This window comes from Triturus cristatus, chromosome 10 (assembly GCF_964204655.1).
Source record: "Triturus cristatus chromosome 10, aTriCri1.1, whole genome shotgun sequence".
Taxonomy (NCBI): domain Eukaryota; kingdom Metazoa; phylum Chordata; class Amphibia; order Caudata; family Salamandridae; genus Triturus; species Triturus cristatus.
Genome location: NC_140593.1, coordinates 870073381 through 870095026, shown reverse-complemented (window position 1 = coordinate 870095026; position 21646 = coordinate 870073381). Strand labels below are relative to the sequence as shown.

The 21646-nt window shown below is 42.8% G+C and overlaps 1 protein-coding gene across 1 annotated transcript in view; it reads left to right on the top strand.

The window, feature by feature from the left end:
• Nucleotides 1-21331, top strand: part of LOC146796137 (GTPase IMAP family member 8-like) — a 124261-nt gene extending 102930 nt beyond the window's left edge. Inside the window, exon 4 of the mRNA XM_085630177.1 lies at nt 20085-21331. Coding sequence (XP_085486303.1) covers nt 20085-20737 — 653 coding nt within the window. The 3' untranslated portion in view covers nt 20738-21331. The remainder of the gene's footprint in view (nt 1-20084) is intronic.
• Nucleotides 21332-21646: the final 315 nt, after the last annotated feature.

Sequence of the window (21646 nt, the reverse complement as noted above, 5' to 3'; positions counted from 1 at the left end):
GTATGATTATTTATTTATTGCTATGCATAGGAATGAGTATTTAAAATGTTTTCTAATATTATATGTACTGTTCTGCATTGTGCACTTTTATGGTTCAAATGAGCCGTAATAAAGTTGATTTATGATTATGACTCAATGGGTAAAGTGGCTGAAGTCAGAGCAACATCCTGTTCCTGCTTGTGTACAAAGAGAGGGAACATACTGAAACTTTACATCCACTGCACTTAAAGAAGTGGCACACTGAACCATCTCGGGTGACCGGCACGAGCATTAGGGATGCTTACCTCTGTTGCCGCCTCTAGTGTTGGTATGTGAGAAGCAAAAATGATACATTTTCCCTGCACCAAAGGACGCTCTTTAAAGATAGCTTTTTGCTAAAGTCGTCAGGACTTTTTTGATGGAAGCAAAACGTGCTTCAGCCAGGGAATACAAGTAAAACTTGCAAGCACGAGGGACAGTCTGTCCTTCACTGTAGGTCACATAGGTGTAACCATAGTGACGGGGTATGACTCTGATAACCAGGTTGGTTTTGTTGACCCTAGTGTGCATATATTTAGTCTAAAGATGTCTGTTTGCAGGGCACACAAAATATCAGTATGTGCGTTCAGCCATTATTTGGATGAAAATGCAGGAGAAATCAGGTCATACAAGGGCTTCACTCTCTCAGCGTAGTGAAGCAAATATGAATGTCCAAAGTTAAGAAATCCTAGCAGCGACTGCAACATTTTCAGTGTGTTGGGAGGTTGCAAGGTAACACATTTCTGAGGGAAATCTGTAGCTAAACCTTCGCTCTTGCTGGATGACTCGCATCCAAGGAAGGTTACAGTCAGGTAGGCAATCTTTGATTTTTTAAATTAATTTCGTAACCATGTAATGTCAATATGGTCACCACTCTGTCTACCCTGGTCAGGTGTTGATTCAAATCATAATCAGTTAAAAGGATATCATCAATGTATGAAAATACCTTAAGATCGGGTTGTAAGATCTCCATGGTTAGTGCCGAAAAGAAGCCAGGACTGTTCTTATAGCCCATAGGCAAGTGTAGGAATGAAAACTTCACTCTGTTGAAACTGAAAGCAGTTAGATACTCATGCTCATGTGCTATGTTTTGACTTAAAAACCCATTGGAAATATGCAGGGTCGTTATAAATTTTTTCAGAACCAGGTTTGACATTAAACTTGTGCTGTGCGCATTTTGTACTGCATATGTTCGCGAGTGCAAATTAAAATTTCTATATTCTAAGACTATTCTTTAAGAGTTATCTGACTTGGAGACAGAAAAAAGGGGCATGTTTATGGATGAAAGAAAAGGTGCTATTATGCCCTGGTACTGCAACTGATCTAATATACCCTTAATATGATGCTTTGCTTCTGACTTTAAAGGATGTTGCACTTGTGTTTGTGGTTCACTACATAAGGCATAACATGTGGACTAAAGTGTTCATCTCACCCGCTTGATTTCTATATAAGGCTGGAGCTTCTCTCATGTCCCTTTCACTGGCATAAATTTTCCTGACATCCTTAGGTACTATAGGGGAGAAGACTATCTTTATGACTTCCTCCCTCTGGGGTGCTTCCCTAATAAAGACTGCAGACCAGTTTATGTGTGTATGAATAGTGAAAATAACTACTCAAGGTTTTACCGTAAGATACAAATACCACATTGGGAGCCAACTGTTGCTAACGTTACAACTTTGACATAATTCTGCAAGGTGTACTTTCACACCTACAGTTGACACTGACACTGGTGAACTCGGTTCAATGCACCAACTATGAATGTAAAAGACAGAATATTGTTGTCCCGTAAAACACTATTCAATGTGTAATTGAAATAGAAGTAATTCTTTTGGGTTACTAACAATCCTATAGAGGGAGCAGGGCCACTGTAGAAAAAGCATCAAACCGTATTTCATTATTCACAATATCACACACACTGTACTAAGAAGAATTAACACTTTGAAGGTAAAAGTATTTATTACCACAGAAACAATACATCTAGACAACTATAAAGAATAAAAACAGCATGAATGCATTTTAATAAATAACAAGAATAAAATGAACATTTATAGCATTGTTAAAATGGCATTAAAAATGTAATCTAGAACGTAACATCCTAACGTCTACGTCTATCAGCTATATATACTAAGAGACCATGGAAGGCAGGAGCAACTTGCAGTCTAGTGTTTCTTAGGGAGAAGAGATGCACTCGATACCTAGTTGACAGCAAAGGCTGTCTTTATCAGTGGAGGGACGAAGACAGTGTTCCACGCGAAGGGTAAAGCCATAGCAGTCAGTTGACCTTCCTCCAGAACTTAGTGTTCTAAGCTTCAGGCTTCAGGTGAGATGTAGAAACTGTGAAGTGCAAAGAGTGCAGGCAGTAGGTAAGACAGTCTCTGACAGAAACTCAGGTGCTGATCTGGGTGAAGAACCTCTCCTTAAAGTCATCAAGTGATTGTCCTTATATACTAAAGCTTATCAGAAATTTGAATTTCTGACATAAGTTTAGGAATGCTTGACATAGATTATGTGAATCAAGGTATGTGTCTTAGACCTTTCCTAGTGAACATATTAGGTAAAAGGACGTCGATTCAGCATACACTATTTTGGTTATATGGCTGTATGTGTTCTGAATTAACTTTGACATGGAGGAAAGTAGACATTTGACCCAGATAAACGTTGCATTCATCGTTGTATGTGTCATTAATCGAATGGCTTGATGCTTTGATAGTTCTTACAAAGATACGGTCAGGCAACATCTGCGTCTAACAGCAGACATCAAAACGATACTGCATAGATAGGGGAAGATAGCAAATTCTATTATGTGAGAGAGTGAAGATGATGATCTTCATTAGTTAGGATTTTGTTGAGGCCAACATAAGATTGAGTCAAACCTTAGTGACTTTAAGTCACTATGTCTGCCTGAATGGCAGTTGGCTATCGTGCAAAACAACAACTAATGGCTGGCAGAGGTAAAAAATGGGCAGAGGAGGAGAACTCAGTCCTTTCAGGCATCAAAGAGAAAGGTTGAAGATTTGTCCAAGGTATTCCTTCGAGATAAACACTTGCTTAGGCTAGCAGGAAAAAAAACATTAATACAGACCACTGTAGGAACATCCATATAGAGTTGTGATCCCACAGTCATATTGGTTTGCGGTTATGTTGGTATTAGGACATCTCAAATGTGGAAGTGAACCTGAAAATGAACTAGCAGGTGATGGGGTGGAAAGATCTGTAGCCATGAAACATTTTGTAGTGACTCTCTGTCATTACATTCTCACCAGGAGATACCTATGTATTAGAATCCCAACATCAGAACCCCTTCACTAACATAGAAGATACTTCCTATGAGATACACAAGCCACCCTGTTTGTTGGGAGTCTATAAATGTTTTTATAATGCTCAGGTGTGGATAAGTTAATAATAACTATAAATTAACTATAACCATTATTTTCTACTAAAAAAAAATACATTCAGCCTTAGTGTGTACATGTATTTGGACACATTGGTGGCTACCTTGAAATGGTTTTTGTTATACATTATCAAACACCATTTTAATACGGCACTGGCATGGGTAGCCACAAAGCTAAGTATAACAAAAACCTAAGATGGCTGCTGTCAGAGCAATTTTGGATGTCCCCAGGTAAGCAAGAGTTACTGGGCTGTAACTGAGGAGATTATTACTTTTTACTACTGATGTCCCTGGGCCTGAAGTATTTTGGCTATTGTAAGTTTGAGCACAAGGTACACAATTTCAGCAATTGACTCTTAAGTTAGCAAAGCAAGTACTCCAAGGCTTCTCAGGGTGATAGTATGAAGATATAGATACAGAACTCACCAAACACACAATAGAAATCAAGTATCACTGTCCAGCACAGTGATTTAGCTTTATGAAAAGGGAAAAGCATTTTATAACTCCAGCTAATATAACTCAAATGAATTATGCAACGAAGCATGGGGTTCTAATGAGTTGTAACAAGTGGGCCTAGAGTGAATGCTAATCGAGCAGTTCACTGTGCTTGTGACCTGCAGGTACCCGGTTGCTTAGCCATTAGAAATGATGCCTACAGTCTCATTTCTAGGCTCTGCATGTCTCTGGGATAGTGTCCCATTAGCATTTATCATCTTTGGTGGAGCAGGCCCAGACACAAGTTCCTTGCCTGATGAGCTGTATGTGTGAGGCACACTTTTTATTTTGGCACCACCATATGGACCACAAACAGTATGGCCTCTCAATGGTGGGGCTACAGTCTCCAGTGGTACAATTCAGGCCCAAAACATAAACACCCCCAACCAAAGGGTGATAAAAGCCCACCCGCAGGTCCCTAGTTAGTCCACTGGGTGCTTTAGAGGGTCAGAGATTAGCACGCATCACAGTTCTCAGGAGTACAGAACAAGGAGGACCGCTGGATGCAGTCACATTCTCCTTCATTGTAGCACTGCACGAGGCAGGGGGACCCAACCATAACTTGGATTGGCTTCTGTGATGTCTCTTGCCTTTGGGCCTGAACAAGGGGGCAGCAGTCACATTTAAGAGATTCTGTTCAGTGGACTTGGCCCAAATAGGGCTTGCAGGATGTCCCACTCCAGCACGCAGGTCAACTCCTGTAATATCCCTCCTGAGTGTCTGTGACCACAGACTGCAGCATGATTGGCTGAATTGAGGGGATGCAGAGAGACCTTCCCCAGCACTAGGGAAGCTTCTGTAACATCTTCCCAGTCAGTCTGTTCTTCTATGAAGTTCTCTCTTTCAAATCACCTCAGCTGGGCTTCCCCTCTAGGTAGATGTCCTCCTGCAGTGGTGTCTTCGGCTTCCTTCTCTTAGCTGGCCAAGTAGGCTCCTTTCCAAATCAGATCCACAGCTCTCCTCCTGTAAGTAGTTGCTAATTTTAAGTTGCTGTTGTGAGAAGTTGGCCTGATATATGCTGTCCACTAGTTCTAGTGGGTACCTTGTATCAGTACAAACAACCCCTTCTTGAGTATAGGTTAAAGACAACCTTTATTGAAAGCTATCCCAGTGGTAGCTATGGAGAGCAGCCTTCAGGCTAAGTCTTGAAGGAATGTAAAGCAGCTTGTTTTACCAGTCTATAATCTCTTGAGTCACTAAATGAAAGATATCCACACCAACTATATACATAAAATATATGTATTTATTACTAAACACACCCTCCTAGTCTCTTTATGAGACTAAAGATCAAAACACATAAGTTACACTTCAATAATCACAGTAAAATAGCACAAATACACGTCAGACCCTAGGGGCGAGCCAAACCATATACTAAAATAGTGGTATAAGAACCACGACTTAACCAGACACAAGGCCGAGAGCCTGTAGAATCACTGGGACCCCAATGAACCACCCAAGGTAGTGACACAGGGGACCCACGGGGGCTGTGTGCAGTGTGTGAACACAGCTGCGAGCTCCCATTATCTTCTATGGGGAAAGTCGCGGTTAGATTTTTAAAGATTAGGGACACTTAGAAATGAGTCAGGACCAAACCCTTTTGGACTTATGAAGTTCTAGGGCTAGCACCCACGGGAGCACCGGAGTACTTGTCCTACCTCACCCAGGGAGACCGGGTGCATAGGTGTCTTTTGGTGTCGGATCTCGTCGTCGATTTCAATGGGAGCTGGCGGAGAACTGCTGCTGCCGTGAAGATGCGAAGTGTACGAAAAGATCCAAGCCTGGATCGAAGATGAGAAGAACCTGAAAACAGAGGGAACAGAGTCTGGGCCACTTGCCAATGACCAGGAAGGTGATGAGCAGATGCCCACCGATGTTGGGTGATTTCAGGTGAAGGAGGTGAAGATTGACTCTTCAGCCACAAGGACCAGGAGGCGTCGAGGACAAGGAGCTGGATTTGAGCTGTCCCATGAAGGATGTCGAGGGCTGCAGTGTCGGTGCCCAGATTGGACATAACAAGCCTTGGCAACAGCAACCCATGCAGAGACGAGAAAGGTGCTTCGGTGCAGACCAGCAAGGTCTGTGGGACTCACCACTTGGATGGGAGTCAGGGCACGTCTGGAGCAACCAGTAAAGTCCAAGGAAATACAAAGTTACCCCCTCAGGGACCCACCAGTCAACGGACCAGGGATCGCAAAGGGACCTTGAGACGAAACACAAAATGGCGGCCCATGGGTCACTCGGAATTACCAGGCTGACAATCTTCGGTGGATTCAGTGCTTGAGGTGGGGGCTACAAGTCAGCCCAAGCACGACTTCAAGAGATGTCAGGAAGTCAATGCACTTGCAGATATGCACTGTTTCGAGGAGTTCCGGTTCCACGCTACTCACGAGGGCTGCGGGTCTCAGCTTTGCTGGTGACTTGGGTTGGCCTCTGAAATGTCTGGAAATACTCTTCCTGGGCTACAAATACTTTGGAGTCCGGTGGGAGCTTCAATAATGCAGACTGGCAAATTGCTTCATTGGTGCCTGCCAAGCAGGGGAGTCACTCCTTGACCCCAAGGGAGATTTCTTCAGTCCTCTGGTCTTGAGCAGAGCGTTGAAGGTCCAAGATTCAGTGTCAGAGTTTCGTCCATGGTAATCTAAAGTCCTAAAGACAGGGGTCCCATATTTATATTAAGGTAGGGGGTTGGACATAATCTGGGGACCCACCTATGGGAGGGTTTGGAAAGAGGGGTGGCTACACCCCTTTCCTTTGTCCAGTTTCACGCCAGAGCAGGGGCTGGAAGCCCCTGAACTGGTTTGAGCTGGACTATGCACAGGGACACCACGTGTGCCCCCAGTGCAGGACTTCGAAGCAGTCAGAGAGTGCTCCCACCCAGCCCCAATACACATAAGCCTGTCTGGGAGGTGGTTACTCCTCCCTGTGACAGGAAACCTATTGTCCAGGCCTTCCTTGCCGGAGTTTCGGTCAGCAGCAGGAGGCCAGACCTATGTCTGTGGCTGCAGCATCCATTTTGTGATGCCAGGGCTCTATTAAGTTTCTACCGGGTATACCAGTGCTGTCATGTCTCTCCCTCTAAAAGGGTGGGATCATACTCCCACACCAGTTACTGGTGTGGGGGTATGATTCCAAGGTGTTTGACACCAAACACAACATGTTTCCGTGCAGCCAGTCCAAAGTTAGCATTTACCGTTTGGTTATAATGCACTTAAGAGTATATGGTCAGGCTGCACTACAAACAGCATGAGAGTAGGGGCTCTGCTCATGCAGACTGGCAAATTGCTTCATTGGTGCCTGCCAAGCAGGGAAGTCACTCCTTGACCCCAAGGGAGATTTCTTCAGTCCTCTGGTCTTGAGCAGAGCGTTGAAGGTCCAAGATTCAGTGTCAGAGTTTCGTCCATGGTAATCTAAAGTCCTAAAGACAGGGGTCCCATATATATATTAAGGTAGGGGGTTGGACATAATCTGGGGACCCACCTATGGGAGGGTTTGGAAAGAGGGGTGGCTACACCCCTTTCCTTTGTCCAGTTTCACGCCAGAGCAGGGGCTGGAAGCCCCTGAACTGGTTTGAGCTGGACTATGCACAGGGACACCACGTGTGCCCCCAGTGCAGGACTTCGAAGCAGTCAGAGAGTGCTCCCACCCAGCCCCAATACACATAAGCCTGTCTGGGAGGTGGTTACTCCTCCCTGTGACAGGAAACCTATTGTCCAGGCCTTCCTTGCCGGAGTTTCGGTCAGCAGCAGGAGGCCAGACCTATGTCTGTGGCTGCAGCATCCATTTTGTGATGCCAGGGCTCTATTAAGTTTCTACCGGGTATACCAGTGCTGTCATGTCTCTCCCTCTAAAAGGGTGGGATCATACTCCCACACCAGTTACTGGTGTGGGGGTATGATTCCAAGGTGTTTGACACCAAACACAACATGTTTCCGTGCAGCCAGTCCAAAGTTAGCATTTACCGTTTGGTTATAATGCACTTAAGAGTATATGGTCAGGCTGCACTACAAACAGCATGAGAGTAGGGGCTCTGCTCATGCAGGGGCACCCTCTCACATAAGAACCAAACACTCTGCCTTCAGGATTGATAAGGCCTGCCATAGGAGTGACTTATAGGTTTATATGTGTGTATAGATATAGTGATATAGGTAACCTATATCACAGTAAGGGGTTCAGGCACCACTTTATCCAGGCTGCAGTAGCAGATCTGTGGTGTCATTTTGGGTGGCTTTCCAGGGGTGGCATAATACATGCTTCAGCCCCTGGTAGGCTTCTGGAGAACCTATGCCCTGGGTACATAGTATACCATATACTAGGGGCTTACAAGGGCACCTCAGATCCAATCTGAAGTGTACCTAAAGTACATGGAATCATTTTAGAGAGGAAGCAGCTAGGCTGGGGCCCTGATTAGCAGGGTCGCAGCCAGACTAAAGTCGAAAAACAGTGAAACACCAGCAAAAGTGGGGGTAAACATGTGAAGCAGATCCTACTCTCCTACAACTGTTTCCTCACCAATTGGAGACTGGTGGTTTGGGGCACCAGTACTAAATCTTAAGAATTTCCTGTGAGGGACACATGCAATGGATGTTAAGAATTTCCTGACTTCCACACACTTGCACTCCGTACAGATTCATAATGCCAGACAATTCATACTTGGTACACACATACTATGCATTCAGAATGTCAGCGAAAGGCCCAGTGACGGCTCTGTAGTGGTAGTTTTGAGAGAAAGGCCGGTAGGCTTCTGGCTTGATACCAGGAAGAGGAGAAAGGCCTCTCTGCTACAAGAGAAACAAAAGCACCATGCTGTCAACACTGGGAAGTGTCTGTGAACCAGCACATAAACAGTAGTTTATGCCAAAAAAGAAAGTCATGCTTGGCATGCCTCTCCAGAACACAATCAGGGTCTTCAGGACCTTACACAGACATTGCCTCAGTAGGAATGCATGATTGTCACATGCACAGGGCACTATAAATCAAAAATACCGTGGATATTTGCAGTTGGGTTAACCAAGGGAGGGGTGCACATTGACAAAACCATGCATGGAGACATTCCTGCACCAAGAGCTGCCTGTCGGTTCACTTTGGTGTCCATCTTGGAATGTTATATCATAACATACACCAAAAAACAATCTAAAGCAGTCACTGGTGTGCTCCCAGTTTCTGCATACACAAGTGGCCATCCTTATTATGTTAAATATGTTATCTTGTGTTGTTGTACAACACTACTTTTGTGGTGTTTTTTATGTGTGTTTGAGCTGTGTCTGGGGCACATGTCTGATCTGTGTGGTATGTGTGCGTGTGTGTGTGCAGTTTATGCACTGAAAGAGAGATATACATATTCGAATAAGTCATTCTAAGTCAACCAAGATGATGCCAAGTACGAGTCTGCACTACTTATTGTGAAAGACACACCAAATGATATCAGGCTACCTTGAACAAGGCCAAACATAAATTAAAATCCTAACCTTAAAAAGTCAAAATTCAAATACAAGTTAAACATCTGCACAAATAAGTGAAACAACAATCTGTCTCATTGAGCTTGTGAACAACAGGGAAGTGTGATAAAACAATAGCAAATCTTAGTGTACCAGTACAATTTAAACTCCACTATAAAGGCATGGTTAAGCATATTTTCACATTTCTGTGTAGGTTTTGATAAAACATACACATCTTGCTAGCAGAGGTACATAGCGGTCATTGTTGGTATTTGTAGTTGCAAGGCCGACATTGTGTTTTGCCCTGCTGTAGTGAAATAGATATCTGCCTCAGCCAACAGGGTCACTCTGAAAACAGTAAAAAACAGTAAAAAACCTTGACACAACTTTTAAACTATTATTGAATCTAGTATTACAGGGAGCAAGATGGCATCTGTGTGAGTTTCAGCCACTCTGCCGTCCATGCTGTGAGGGAAAATCAGCCGTCGGCTATGCTGCCTGACCCCGGGACGCAGCTTCGCAAGGCACTGGGACTGCTTGGAAAAGCCCGCAGCCGCTACTCGAACGCTTTGTACTCTGACAACTGTATTGGCTGCTTGCGGTCTATTTTGGGGAAAAAGACTTGGGACGCCCTTGTGTGCTGGTCAGCTGCTGTCCTTCTGCTTTGTTTCACCCCTATGGATGGCGCTGCACGGAACCTCGAATAGGCTCAATTTTGCTCCAGGCGGAGCATGTCTTCCAGTGGAGCAAGAGGTTGTAAAGCCAAAGCCGCTCTTGCCAGTGCCTGTCAGGATGACGTGGAGGGGCCGGACACCCCACAGAAAGGTAAATGGGTGGCCGGGGGCTCCAAAAGGATAGCGGGGAGACCGGGAGGGTGGGGCTCCCATGGAGGGTGCAAGCTCTGAACCATCAGTTGCCAAACTATTTCCTATTGCCAAACTGCCGGCTCCTACAAGTGAAATTGCATTATTACCGGAGGACGAACTCGGTTCTTTACTGAGGGACATACTGGGGCATTTCAAGCCGCAACAGTCGGGCATGCCTGCAATAGAAAATCATACTCCTGCTCAGACCGTGGTGCCCAGGGAGCAATCACCTGACACAGAGGGCCCCATGTGCTCTGCCGATGATATTGACCCGGCAGGTCCCCTCTTGTTCTCCATTGAGGGGAACACCAGCTCAACAGTACCGCAAGCCCTCGGGGTCCCTGCTTTTGACAAGTTGGAATCTAAAACAGCCGGACTCACAAACCCTGTCCAAAGCCTGGAAAGCTCGGAAAACAACCCAGGGTCCCAGGTTCCTCAGACTCCCAAATCTACTGGTGAACACTTTTTCTCGGTGTTGGATGGTTCTGACTCTGCAGCAGAAGATTGCTCATCTAGTCCAAGTGATGGAGATCTATCTGACAACAATGATAGCAATACCCTCAAAGAAACTGGAACTGTTCAGCGACAGAAAAATGTGCCCTGTAAGGCAAAGAGACGTAGCCAGCTCAAATGGGAATATTGAGATCTCACCTTTTTTTTCCTCATGGTGAGGAATCTACCAAAGCCTCACATTGGGAGAACACAAGAATCACACCGGAATCAATGTAAGAACCCTCTCTAATGTCTATACTGACCTCAATTAAACAGTTTCAGGAAGAGGTTTGAACCAACAGTCGCCTTGCCAAGGGTGGTGCTAAGAAACTGCAAGGGGGCGTGAAGAAGCTGAACAAAAGCTGCACTGATATCGGCGATCGGGTTACCATGGTCGAAGGCGGCACGGAAAACTTGGATACCAAAGTTACTGTCTTGAAAGACCTAGGCTCTTCTCAAGGCGCTTGTCTGACAGATTTGATGTGGAAAATGGAAGAGTAGGAGAACAGACAGCACCGTAATAACCTCCGCCTACCAGGGATTCCTGAAGGGGTGGAGGGGGACGTTCCGTGGCGCTTTATTGTGAAACTCCTGCGAGGTGCCTTTCCTGAACACTCGAATTGAAACTGGGAACATGAGGTCCAGCGTACCCACCATTTCCCCTTTAACTTGTAGAAACGGCATGATGGCAGCAGCTACAGTGGGGAAAAATCCAGGGCCTTTCTGGTGTTCTTTGGGAAATTTTTGCTCAGACAGTTGGTCTATGATCAGGCCCGACCCAATTCCCAGAAAAGCTCTGATGGGGGTGTGCTTCTTTGCAAAGCCTGATTTTTGCCACGATACAGTAGAGCGGGTGTGGCGCTTCAGTCAGCTAATTGCCCCTTTCCAGCAGCAGGGTGCCCAAGTATTTTTAATGAACCCGGCTAGATTAAAGGTTATCCTGAACGGGGCTACTCGCACCTTTGTGTCAGAAATTAAAGCAGAAGAATTCCTTGGGGAAATTAAGTTAAGAAAGGGGCACAGTTAAGTAACACTGTATCTGACAAGCCTAGTACTCAATATCTGCACGCTTTTGATTGGGGGCTTTCTCCTCTATTTGTCTTTATTGCTTTTAAAAACCCTGGTTGACAACACAGCATGGATGGGTCGCGGATACTCACATTAGATGGCCATCATTCAGGTTTTTCCTAATTGCTCTATTTTTGCAGGGGGGGCGGACTTGATGCAGGGAGGCAGAGTAGTGGTGGGGGGACACTGGGTGCTAATTAGTATGCTATTTTGAGTTTGAGCTTAGCGGAAAAAAAACAAAGTTTGAAAATGTTAAATGGAAAAAAAAATCTTTATGTGTTATTGTATTCAGGATAATGATTTTTCCGGGACCTGGAAGTGTGTGGTAGCACTGGTGGGCCATCAGATTTATTTTGGTTGTAATTTTTATGCTGTTTATTTCTTTGAACTTTGTAATGTTTTAACATGAATAATACAACTACCCTTAGAATTGTATCCGATGCTCGGAATAGACAGAAAGTGTCACAAGGGTTGCGATTACTGGGGGCTGACGTAGTTTGCCTCCAGGAAACACATATTGAGGGACCGCAGATACACCTTTTAAACTCTTTGGGATATTGAGTAATTGGGGAAACAGCTCAGGGTGCGCGGGTGAGAGGCGTAGGGATTTTGGCCCAACGGAATCATTCACTTAAATCCGCTCATATGAAGTCTGACTCTCTTGGTAGATGGGTCATAGTAGAATGCCGGCTTTCAACCAATTTCTCTTTTACTTTATGTTCCATATACGGGAGCACTACTGATGACCCTGGGGTAATCAATTGGATCTCAGGGGAATTAGCCAGCTGGTCTCTCCCAGTTGTTATATGTGGGGATCTCAATATCAACTTACCCAGCAACTGGAGAGTGAACAATCAGTGGAACTATACAGGCCGGAAGCCAAAAGTATACCAAGCTTTCAGAAATTGAATGCAGACTCATGGGCTCATCCATGTGTGGGCTAACCTAAAACCAAACCAGACAGGTTTTACATACTACTCAGCCCCGCACCTCTCTTTGGCGAGATCAGATTAGTTTCTGGCTTCGTCATCTCTGATCTGTTACTGTGCTATTGATACCGCCCCCGATTTCTGTCAGATCATAACCCACTTATTCTAGATATAAAAGGTTTGGTGTCCCGCAAAGAAATTTAGTACTGGAGTTTCGAGAGAGTGCTCTTGTACGGTATTGGATATCAGACATACATGAAAAGCTGGATTTAGGAGTTCCTTGAGATAAACACTGGGTCCGCCCCAGTTACTGTTGTATAGCATGCGCTAAAAGCGTGTATCCGTGGGGACCCCTTACGGTACTACTTAAGGAAAAATAAACAAGAAAAGTCGCAGATCTTGGAGCTCCAGAATAAGCTGACAAAGGCAGAAGAGAAACTAACCTGGGTAGTCCAGATGGGGGCTGAAATCAAAAGTCCACAACTTGATGCTGCAGCTATTAAAGTTGAAATCGGGTTGATACTAGCAGAGAAAGTTGCTGTAAAATGGGCCTCTGCTCACGAAAAAATATGAGTGTAGCGAGCTTATTGGCCATCAGTTGGCCATTAGAACAAGGCAGCAGGTTACCTCCAATGAAATACACTCGATACAGGTTTCCACAGGGGATATTACCAATGACCTGATTAAAATTCGAGGGGCTTTCCGAGAATTTTATAAAGGTCTGTATACAGAAGAGGATGCCGGCCCACTGGATTCTGGGGGGTAAGGGATCACTAATTACCTAGATGCAGTCCCATTAACCCAACTTAGTGTAGAAGACCATGATCAACTTGAAGATCCTCCTTCATGGGAGGAAATTGCCACAGCTTTATCAAATCTACCAGATGGTAAAGCGGCTGGCTCTGACTGCATCTCTGTGGAATTTTATAAAATGTTTTCTTCTCTGCTAAAAGATCTTCTTACAACTTTAGTAGTTTTTATCTTTAACGGTGCTTCCCCACTCGCCTCATGGTCATCAGCCAAGATTATAATCTTTCCAAAGAAAGATAAATGACCTTTAGAAATGGGTTCTTATGACTCTAAAGTTGATTAAAAAATGTTCGCGTCCAGATGATCCTCCATAATTAAACATCTTGTCTCCAAGTGGCAGCATGGGTGCATTCCTAAAAAACGACCATATTCGGCGGACCATCACCTTGTTTGACGCTGCACAGATTACAGGGGACCCGATTGCATTAATTCTACTCCATGCTGAAAAAGCATTTGATCGGGTCGCCTTGAAATATCTCTGGTGCATCATGAGGAAAATGAATTTTGGGCCTAAGGCTATTCAAGCTATTCAAGCCTTATATCTGAACCCCACAGCCAGAATTTCAATAAATGGGCAATTAACGGAGCAGATCGAAATCTCACATGGGACTCGACAGGGCTGTCCCTGTTCTCCGCTGCTCTTTGCCATATACATAGATCCTCTCATTAAAAAACTTGAAGACTATCTAGAAATCCTGGAAGTAAGTAGATTTGATCTAGAAACTAAAATCATGGCTTATGCTGATGACATAGCCTTCGTGACTCTGGACCTTGAGAAAGCTTTTTTAGCTATAGAATGAGAGGCTCAAGGATTTAGGAAGATCTCTGGGTACGCATTAAACAAAGATAAGACGCAGATCATCCTAAATAAGGAAATTAAATGGTCATATAACATGATTGTCCATAGGGCTAAATACTTAGGAGTAAACATTGTGGCCAACACTGACCGAATTGTTAGCAAAAATCTGATTCCTTTGGCGGCAGAAACAAAAAGAGCACTCAATCGGATCAATAAATTACATCTGACCATAGTGGGCCGGTGTAACGTTCTCAAGATGATTATTTTCCCCAAACTTCTTTATTTTTCTAGAGCTATCCCCCTCAAATTTACTAAGGTAATGTTATGGAGATTTGAACAGCTTTCTTCTCAATTTATCTGGGCATACTCTCAGCCAAGGAGATCGTTTAAGTATCTATCCTTCCCACTCCCAAATTTAAGATTATATTATTGGGCCACCGTCCTGCAGAATTGTACTATACTACTGCCTGATCAACCAACTATTTTAACAACAGGGCCCCCGTCTCCCTTTGAGTTACTCCTTGGGTCCGAGGCCTGGGGTTGACTGTGGCGCAGGTTGAATTTGGGTACTACAAGAGGATCAGATTCAAGACCCTGATGGTAACTTTAGGGTCTTGTCCGATGTGAGCAAGCTATTAGGTTTAGGTAGATTGAACCACTATACTCCTATAAATAAAAATGCTAACTTGCCTGCCATTTTTGGGACATCACATCTTCAAAACTGGTTCAATGCGGGCATAATAAAACTGGGAGCCCTGCATTCTGCCAAAGGAATCCGTCCCTTCAACGATCTTAAGACCCAATTCAATCTGAGCCATAATGAGGCTTTCAAAAATCTTGCTATTAGGGATTTTTTGGCACGTAAGGCTGGTGGGCCCATGGGTTCATGCAAAACGATCTTATTGATAAACCAAATGAGCCTACCTTGCCTCGTATTGGGTACATCTATTCTATATTGAATAGTCCAAAGCCTGACGACGTGGCTAAAATTGCAAGCAAATGGCAACAAAAATTGCACATTTCCATTAATATTTTTCATCTAGCCCTACGATTTGCTCAGAGGGACTTGTTTTCTGCCAAATTGCAGGCAAAGTTGTCCAAAACTGGCTTTTTCCTATACATCACTCTCAGTAGAATTGCAAAATGGGGGACAGGTAAAGGCACGTATTGTCCTAGATGAAGTGAATTTAGCGCAGATTCTGTCCATATGTTTGCCACTTGCATAGATCTTGGGCCACTCCTTGATAAAATTCAGGACTTTCAAAGGGCAGTCCTATTACGTGATATTCAGCAAACTCCTACGACCATTTTGCCGGGCATACAAGATAAGATCGATAGAAAGAGTGGTGGGGCTTTCATTTTTGTTGCTATGACAATTCTAAGGCTTTGTATAACATCCGCATGGATAGATTCAAATCCCCCCTTATTCTCCCAGTGGTTGGCTAGACTTGTTGCGACTTGCAACCTTGAGAAGACTATCGATGCAAAAAAAGATATTTTGGCCAAAAAGAAGGGACTAGTTATTTGGGAACCCCTAACTAGGTGGCTTAACCAGACGATCTCCTAGCGTTAATTTATTGACTGATGTAGTGTACACTTGCAGTTTAACTGTTAATAGTTCTATTTTTACTGACATACTGCATACATCAATCCAGTACGATGACGTTTGTTTGTTTGGAAGCTATTGCGCAATTGAGTCTGCTAGACTTTTATGTGCAAGGGCGAAAGCGAGCTCCATGTGTTGTTTGGGTTGACTAAAGGTCTGTTGTGTGCTGTCTGGAAACCGGCAGATTCAAAACTTATAAAGATCAGTTCTATGTTGGGCGGTGAGATTTTAGCAGACAGCAGGTGTCTCCCATGTTACACCACATTTTCTTTTGATAAAGTTGGCAGGTGTGCTATGGTGCATGTATTGCATTGTGTGGCAGGGGTCTGAAAATCATGTTCAGGATGTGTTCAAATATATCATTCATCATGCCGGAGTGCTGTGGGTCGGCCGTTGGGTAATCTTGATGTGGACGTATGTAAGTATGAAACGTTTTCCTTTGGTCAGTGCTTTGTCTAGTGATAATTATATGTACCATTCTGTGTTAGGATACTTGTTTTTGACCAATTAAGTGTTATGTTTTTTCTTTGTGTGTAATATGTTTAGTGGGCATTACCTTGCTGGTCTGATGTTGGTAAGATCATCAGCTTGTAGATGACAATTGTTATCTCTTTCTAATATGATTGGATCAACATAATCATAGTGCATGACAATAATGTTACATCCATTATATGGACCTAACCACTTCATAATAAGTATGAGTAACATAATAAATAAGTACAATTGTTAACAGAGTTAAGTAAATGATGTAAAGGTAAAAATTATAATGATATACTTATGTGACGATGTATAGGCATAGGATATCATTGTACATAAATATTATTGATCTCAATTTAGAGTCACACAACCATTTTTGGGGTAATTGTTGAACCAATACCTAGACGTATGGATGGAGTGGAGGGTGTATTGTCAACTGTGCCACACTCTTACTCTTAGCTGCTCTATGTCTGTGTGTTAATCTCATGGCGGCCTGGTGTAAGTTGTGCCTGATGGCTTACTGTACATTCCTCAACAAATCTGATACACTATTACATTCTATATATGAACTTTACTGTCAATGTAGGTTTTATTTCTTACTAGGTGCCACCATGTGTGTGTTTGTTAAATGTTATCATGGCTTCCAGCACTCTTTTATGTTTACAATACGACTTACACTGGCCATCTAGCTTGGTAGTATTGTTGTGCGTGAATGTGTGAACATTTCCTTTTCGCCCTATGTCATATTGTTAGCGAGCTGGTATCATTTGTGTTATGTATCACTGCGAAACCTTTCACAGAATAATTGGTACTGGGACCTCTGTTATTTAGTAGTATGATACATAAATATAGAGACATAACATAATGGGTCTTTCCTTAAAAGGACTATCAGGTCCTTCATAGCAGTGGTGACTGCCAGTTACACATGGGGGGGCACCCTTTTAATAGGAAAGGTGATCGTGTGTCTGACAGAAAATGAGACTAGAGGGAACTGTAAGACTTGTCAGCCTCAGGGTGGTCTTCTCCCAAACCTTTTGCCTGCTTACCTCCTCCTTTTGCAGATTATTTTTGTTGGCCTTGGGACTCTGAGCACTTTACCACTGCTGTCCTGTGTTAAAGTGCATGTACTTCTCCCCTAAGCATGGTAGCATTGATGTATACAACAATTGGCATAGTTGCTTTACTTGGAAGTACATTTTAAAGTGGTATACCATGCACACAGGGCCTGTAAATTAAATGCTACTAGTGGGCCTACAGCACTGACTGTGCCACCCACACAAGAAGCCCTTTAAACATGTATCAGGCCTGGCACTGCAGAGCTGTGTGTTCAGTGTTACTGCCACTTCGACTTGCCATTCAAAACTCTTTGCCAAGCCTTAAACTCCCACTTTATCACTCATAAGTCCCCCCTAAGGTAGGCCCTTGGTAGCCCATGAGGCAGGGTGCTGTGTGGGTAAATGGTAGAACATGTACGTTTAAGTTTTGCATGTCTTGGTAGTGAAAAACACATAAAATTAGTTTTTCACTACTATGTGGTTGAATCCCGTCATAGGTGAACATTGGGAATTCCTTAATACACATTTGCGCTGCAATTCCTGATTAGAAAGGGGGTGGCTTAGCCATGTTTAATGTCTTTGGAATGGTAATGATAAATCCTCTTTAATGGGAAATTTGGATTTAACATTCCTATTCTAGAAAAACCATTTATAGAAAGTGGAAATTTCTCTTGTCTTGCAGATATGTCTGCCTGCAGCTGGTCTCCAATACATGTCTGGGGTGGGTGACAGCTACACTTTGTGCATTCCCTCTACAGCCACAAACACAGGAAGGTTAGGTGCTTCTGAGTACTCCTCTGCATTCTGATGGCTCTTCCTAGGCAGGAGGGTGGGAGGTGCCATGTTCCCCCCACACAAAGGGCTGATTACCCCTTAGTAGTCTGAAACCAGGGCTGGGATAAACGGACCACTGTGCATTTCAAACACCCTTCTTTGAAGTTACCACTTCAGAAGCACAATTTGTTATAAGCACTGGTTCTTACCAAATCAGACACTTCTGGAGCTGTAACTGAAATCTGTCAGAAGAACTGTTGTGCTGATTTAAGGACTGACACTCTGCTGGACTGCTGATCTAGAGGACCTGCTATTCTTCTGGGTTGCCCAGCTGTTCTCTGACTCTGCTGAGAGAGAGCGGGACTCTGCCTTGCAACTGAAGTGATCTTCAAGAGCTTGTTGGCTTGCCTCCTGTTGTTTGAGACTCACTGCCTTAAAAGTCTCTACCCCTGCTCCTGTGCCTGGTTCACTGGAAATGGACCCAGATACTTGCACCAGAGAAATCAATGCATCTCCAGTCTGCGTGCAGTAGAACTGGCACATCAACCCTGTTGTGAGTGTAGAGTTGGCGCATCACTCTCGGAACCAGAAACCCCAATTGCCAACAGACACCAAGGAACAGAGTGAAAAATTTAAAGTTGAGTGAATTTACTCGGAAAACGTTATTGGTCCCTCTCTATTACTTAGTTAAAAGAAAGGTTCTTGAGAGACTGTAAAAGGTAGACACCCAGTTCATGTCAAAATGTTGCTGTGTACTCTTGATGGCTCTAGCTTCTCCTCTGCATTCATCAGGATGGAGAAACGGTTCCCTATATCCCTGTCACTGTCCCTATCCTTGACTGTCAGTACAGCCTTATCTGTTCTCTTTTACTTGAAAAGGAATAATTTGCAAGCACACATAAAGCTAAGCAATGATGTCAATATTAGTTTTTCCCAGTACATAACCAGTTGTTCCACACTAGTATGTAAATTATAGTGATACGTGTGAAACACACTTGACGTCACTGCAAATGTCACATAAAGTCACACCACCAATGGACTCTACTCATCACCATGTGTGCAACCATCCACAACATCAATTCTCAGAGATTCTGCCTTAAATTAAAACCACCTGCCTGAGCCTGGTGTTATTTTGCTGAATTCAGAAGCGTAACAACTGTGGTTATCCGACACGTCGGGATAAACAATCTAAAAACCTAGAGGTTGCATGACTAACTTCAGAATGTGATGGCCATTAGCAGCCCGTGATAAAGCTCATAATCCTGATTGCAGAACAATGGTCCGCTGAACGGTAAGGGGCTAATTTGCCAATGGCATTTATGCCACCCCTTAACATTTGTGTTGCATATATAAGCTTTTGATGTCAGTCCGTCAACGTGTGCTCAGCTTATGAAATCAATTCAGTGTTGTGTGTTTACTAAAAGTGGCGCATTATATGACATGTTATCAAGAAAAAGATCTTTATTATGGTTTATGGATAACATATTTTATGTAGCCAAATATCAATAAAAGATGTGTTGTTAACCTTATAACCTCTACTGGTACTACTACTGTTACCTAAAGAATGCCAAAAATAATAATAATAATAATAATAATAAGCATTATTTCACTTGATACCGTGACCATGGTAATTATTACCAACAGCAAAATTTTAATTTCTTAAAATTAGACAAATATTTCCTATGAACTACTACAAAAAAACTGAATATTTACAATTATGCCAAACAAAATAAAGCATGAAACCATTATGTGTTAAATTCCAAATAATTAGAATATGTTACATGTTTCTGATTCTTGTCCATTCAGTTTAAACACAAAGACTCTGGAGCTATGGTGTATTTACAATTTTGTGCATTATATTTTCCACAGCAGCTCAGATAATGGACAGCAGAGACAATAGTAAATCAGAACTACGCCTGGTTCTTGTGGGAAAGGTTGGAGTAGGAAAAAGTGCTACTGGAAACACTATTCTGGGAGAAAAGAAATTTGAGACAAAGTCCTTTTCCACTTTAGTGGATCAGACTTGTAGAAAAGAAATGGTGAATTGGAAAGGCAGAAATATCGTGGTCACTGACACACCAGGCATCTGCCAAGGTAAAGGATTTCCTGAACAGACTGTACGAGAAATTGGTAAATATATTACAATGACATCGCCAGGACCTCATGCTATTTTGCTGGTTGTCAAGATTGGTCCATATACAGAGGAAGAGAAGAAAGCAATTGAAGTAATCCAGGCTACGTTTGGAGAGCAAGCTTCAAGGTACATGATGCTTGTGTTCACAAGAAAAGATGATTTAGAGGATATTTCCATAAAAGATTACATAAATAGTTCGAGTAACACACACATCCATGAGCTGATTCACATGTGTGATAATCAATACATCGCCTTTAACAACAGAGCGCCCCGAGAGGAACTTGAGGAGCAGGTCAATGCACTACTCATGATGATTGGGAGCATGGTGGAGAAAAACAATGGAACATGCTACACCCGTGAAATGTTTTGTCAGGCTTTACAAAGCTAGAGGAGCAAAGGAAGCAAGGGAGAAACAAATGCACATTTTCAACAATAGTCCAAAAGAATTACAAAGACCATGATCATAAATCTTTGAAAACAAAGGGATAGAAAAACAATACTATAAAAGAAATGGCAAAAATGATGTGGCACAAAACTGAGAAAGTGCTACAAAAAAGTATTAAAGGGGAAATAATTAATATTCTATTGCGAATGGAACTAAATCGGTCATAATAAATCAATAGAAATATATTTTGTGAGTGAGAAAATCAATTCCTCGTCTGAACATGAGTAAAGTAGAGCGATCATCCGTGGAAAGAAAAAAGCAAAAAAGGAGCAAAACAAAACAGAGAAAATGCTACTGAAATTGCAAAATTTGATAAAGGAAAATTACAAGAATTCATGGAAACATAGACAGAAAAGTCAACATTTCAAAGTGAAGAAGATGTTAGAAGATGAAAACAAATGGGGTGACACAAGAATATGGTATGATGGAAAAGAACGACAACATTTTAAAAATACAAGTTAAATTCATCCAAAGCTTCAAGGGGATATACAATTTGGGACAAAATGCACTTCATCTGAATAAAAATTAGTGAACATTATCTAATTTCACTGATAACCATGGAGAATAGTTCATGAGTTGAGGTTTTCTTTTCTTTAACAGTAGGATTTCATAAATTGCTTATAAGATCAATGTGAACAAATGTGGAACAATGCAACATATACATATTTAGGATGGCTATTTATTATTAGGAATGCTATTGCAAAACGTATATCGTAGGGTATTATATTTTGGACAAATCTGCCTAGATGGGGTCGAGCAATTTACTTGCGGAAAATGGGTGAGGTTTGGCAATAAACATGAAGTTTTCCTATGAAATAGAGATGAATAATATTAATTTTCCTCTGGTTAGAT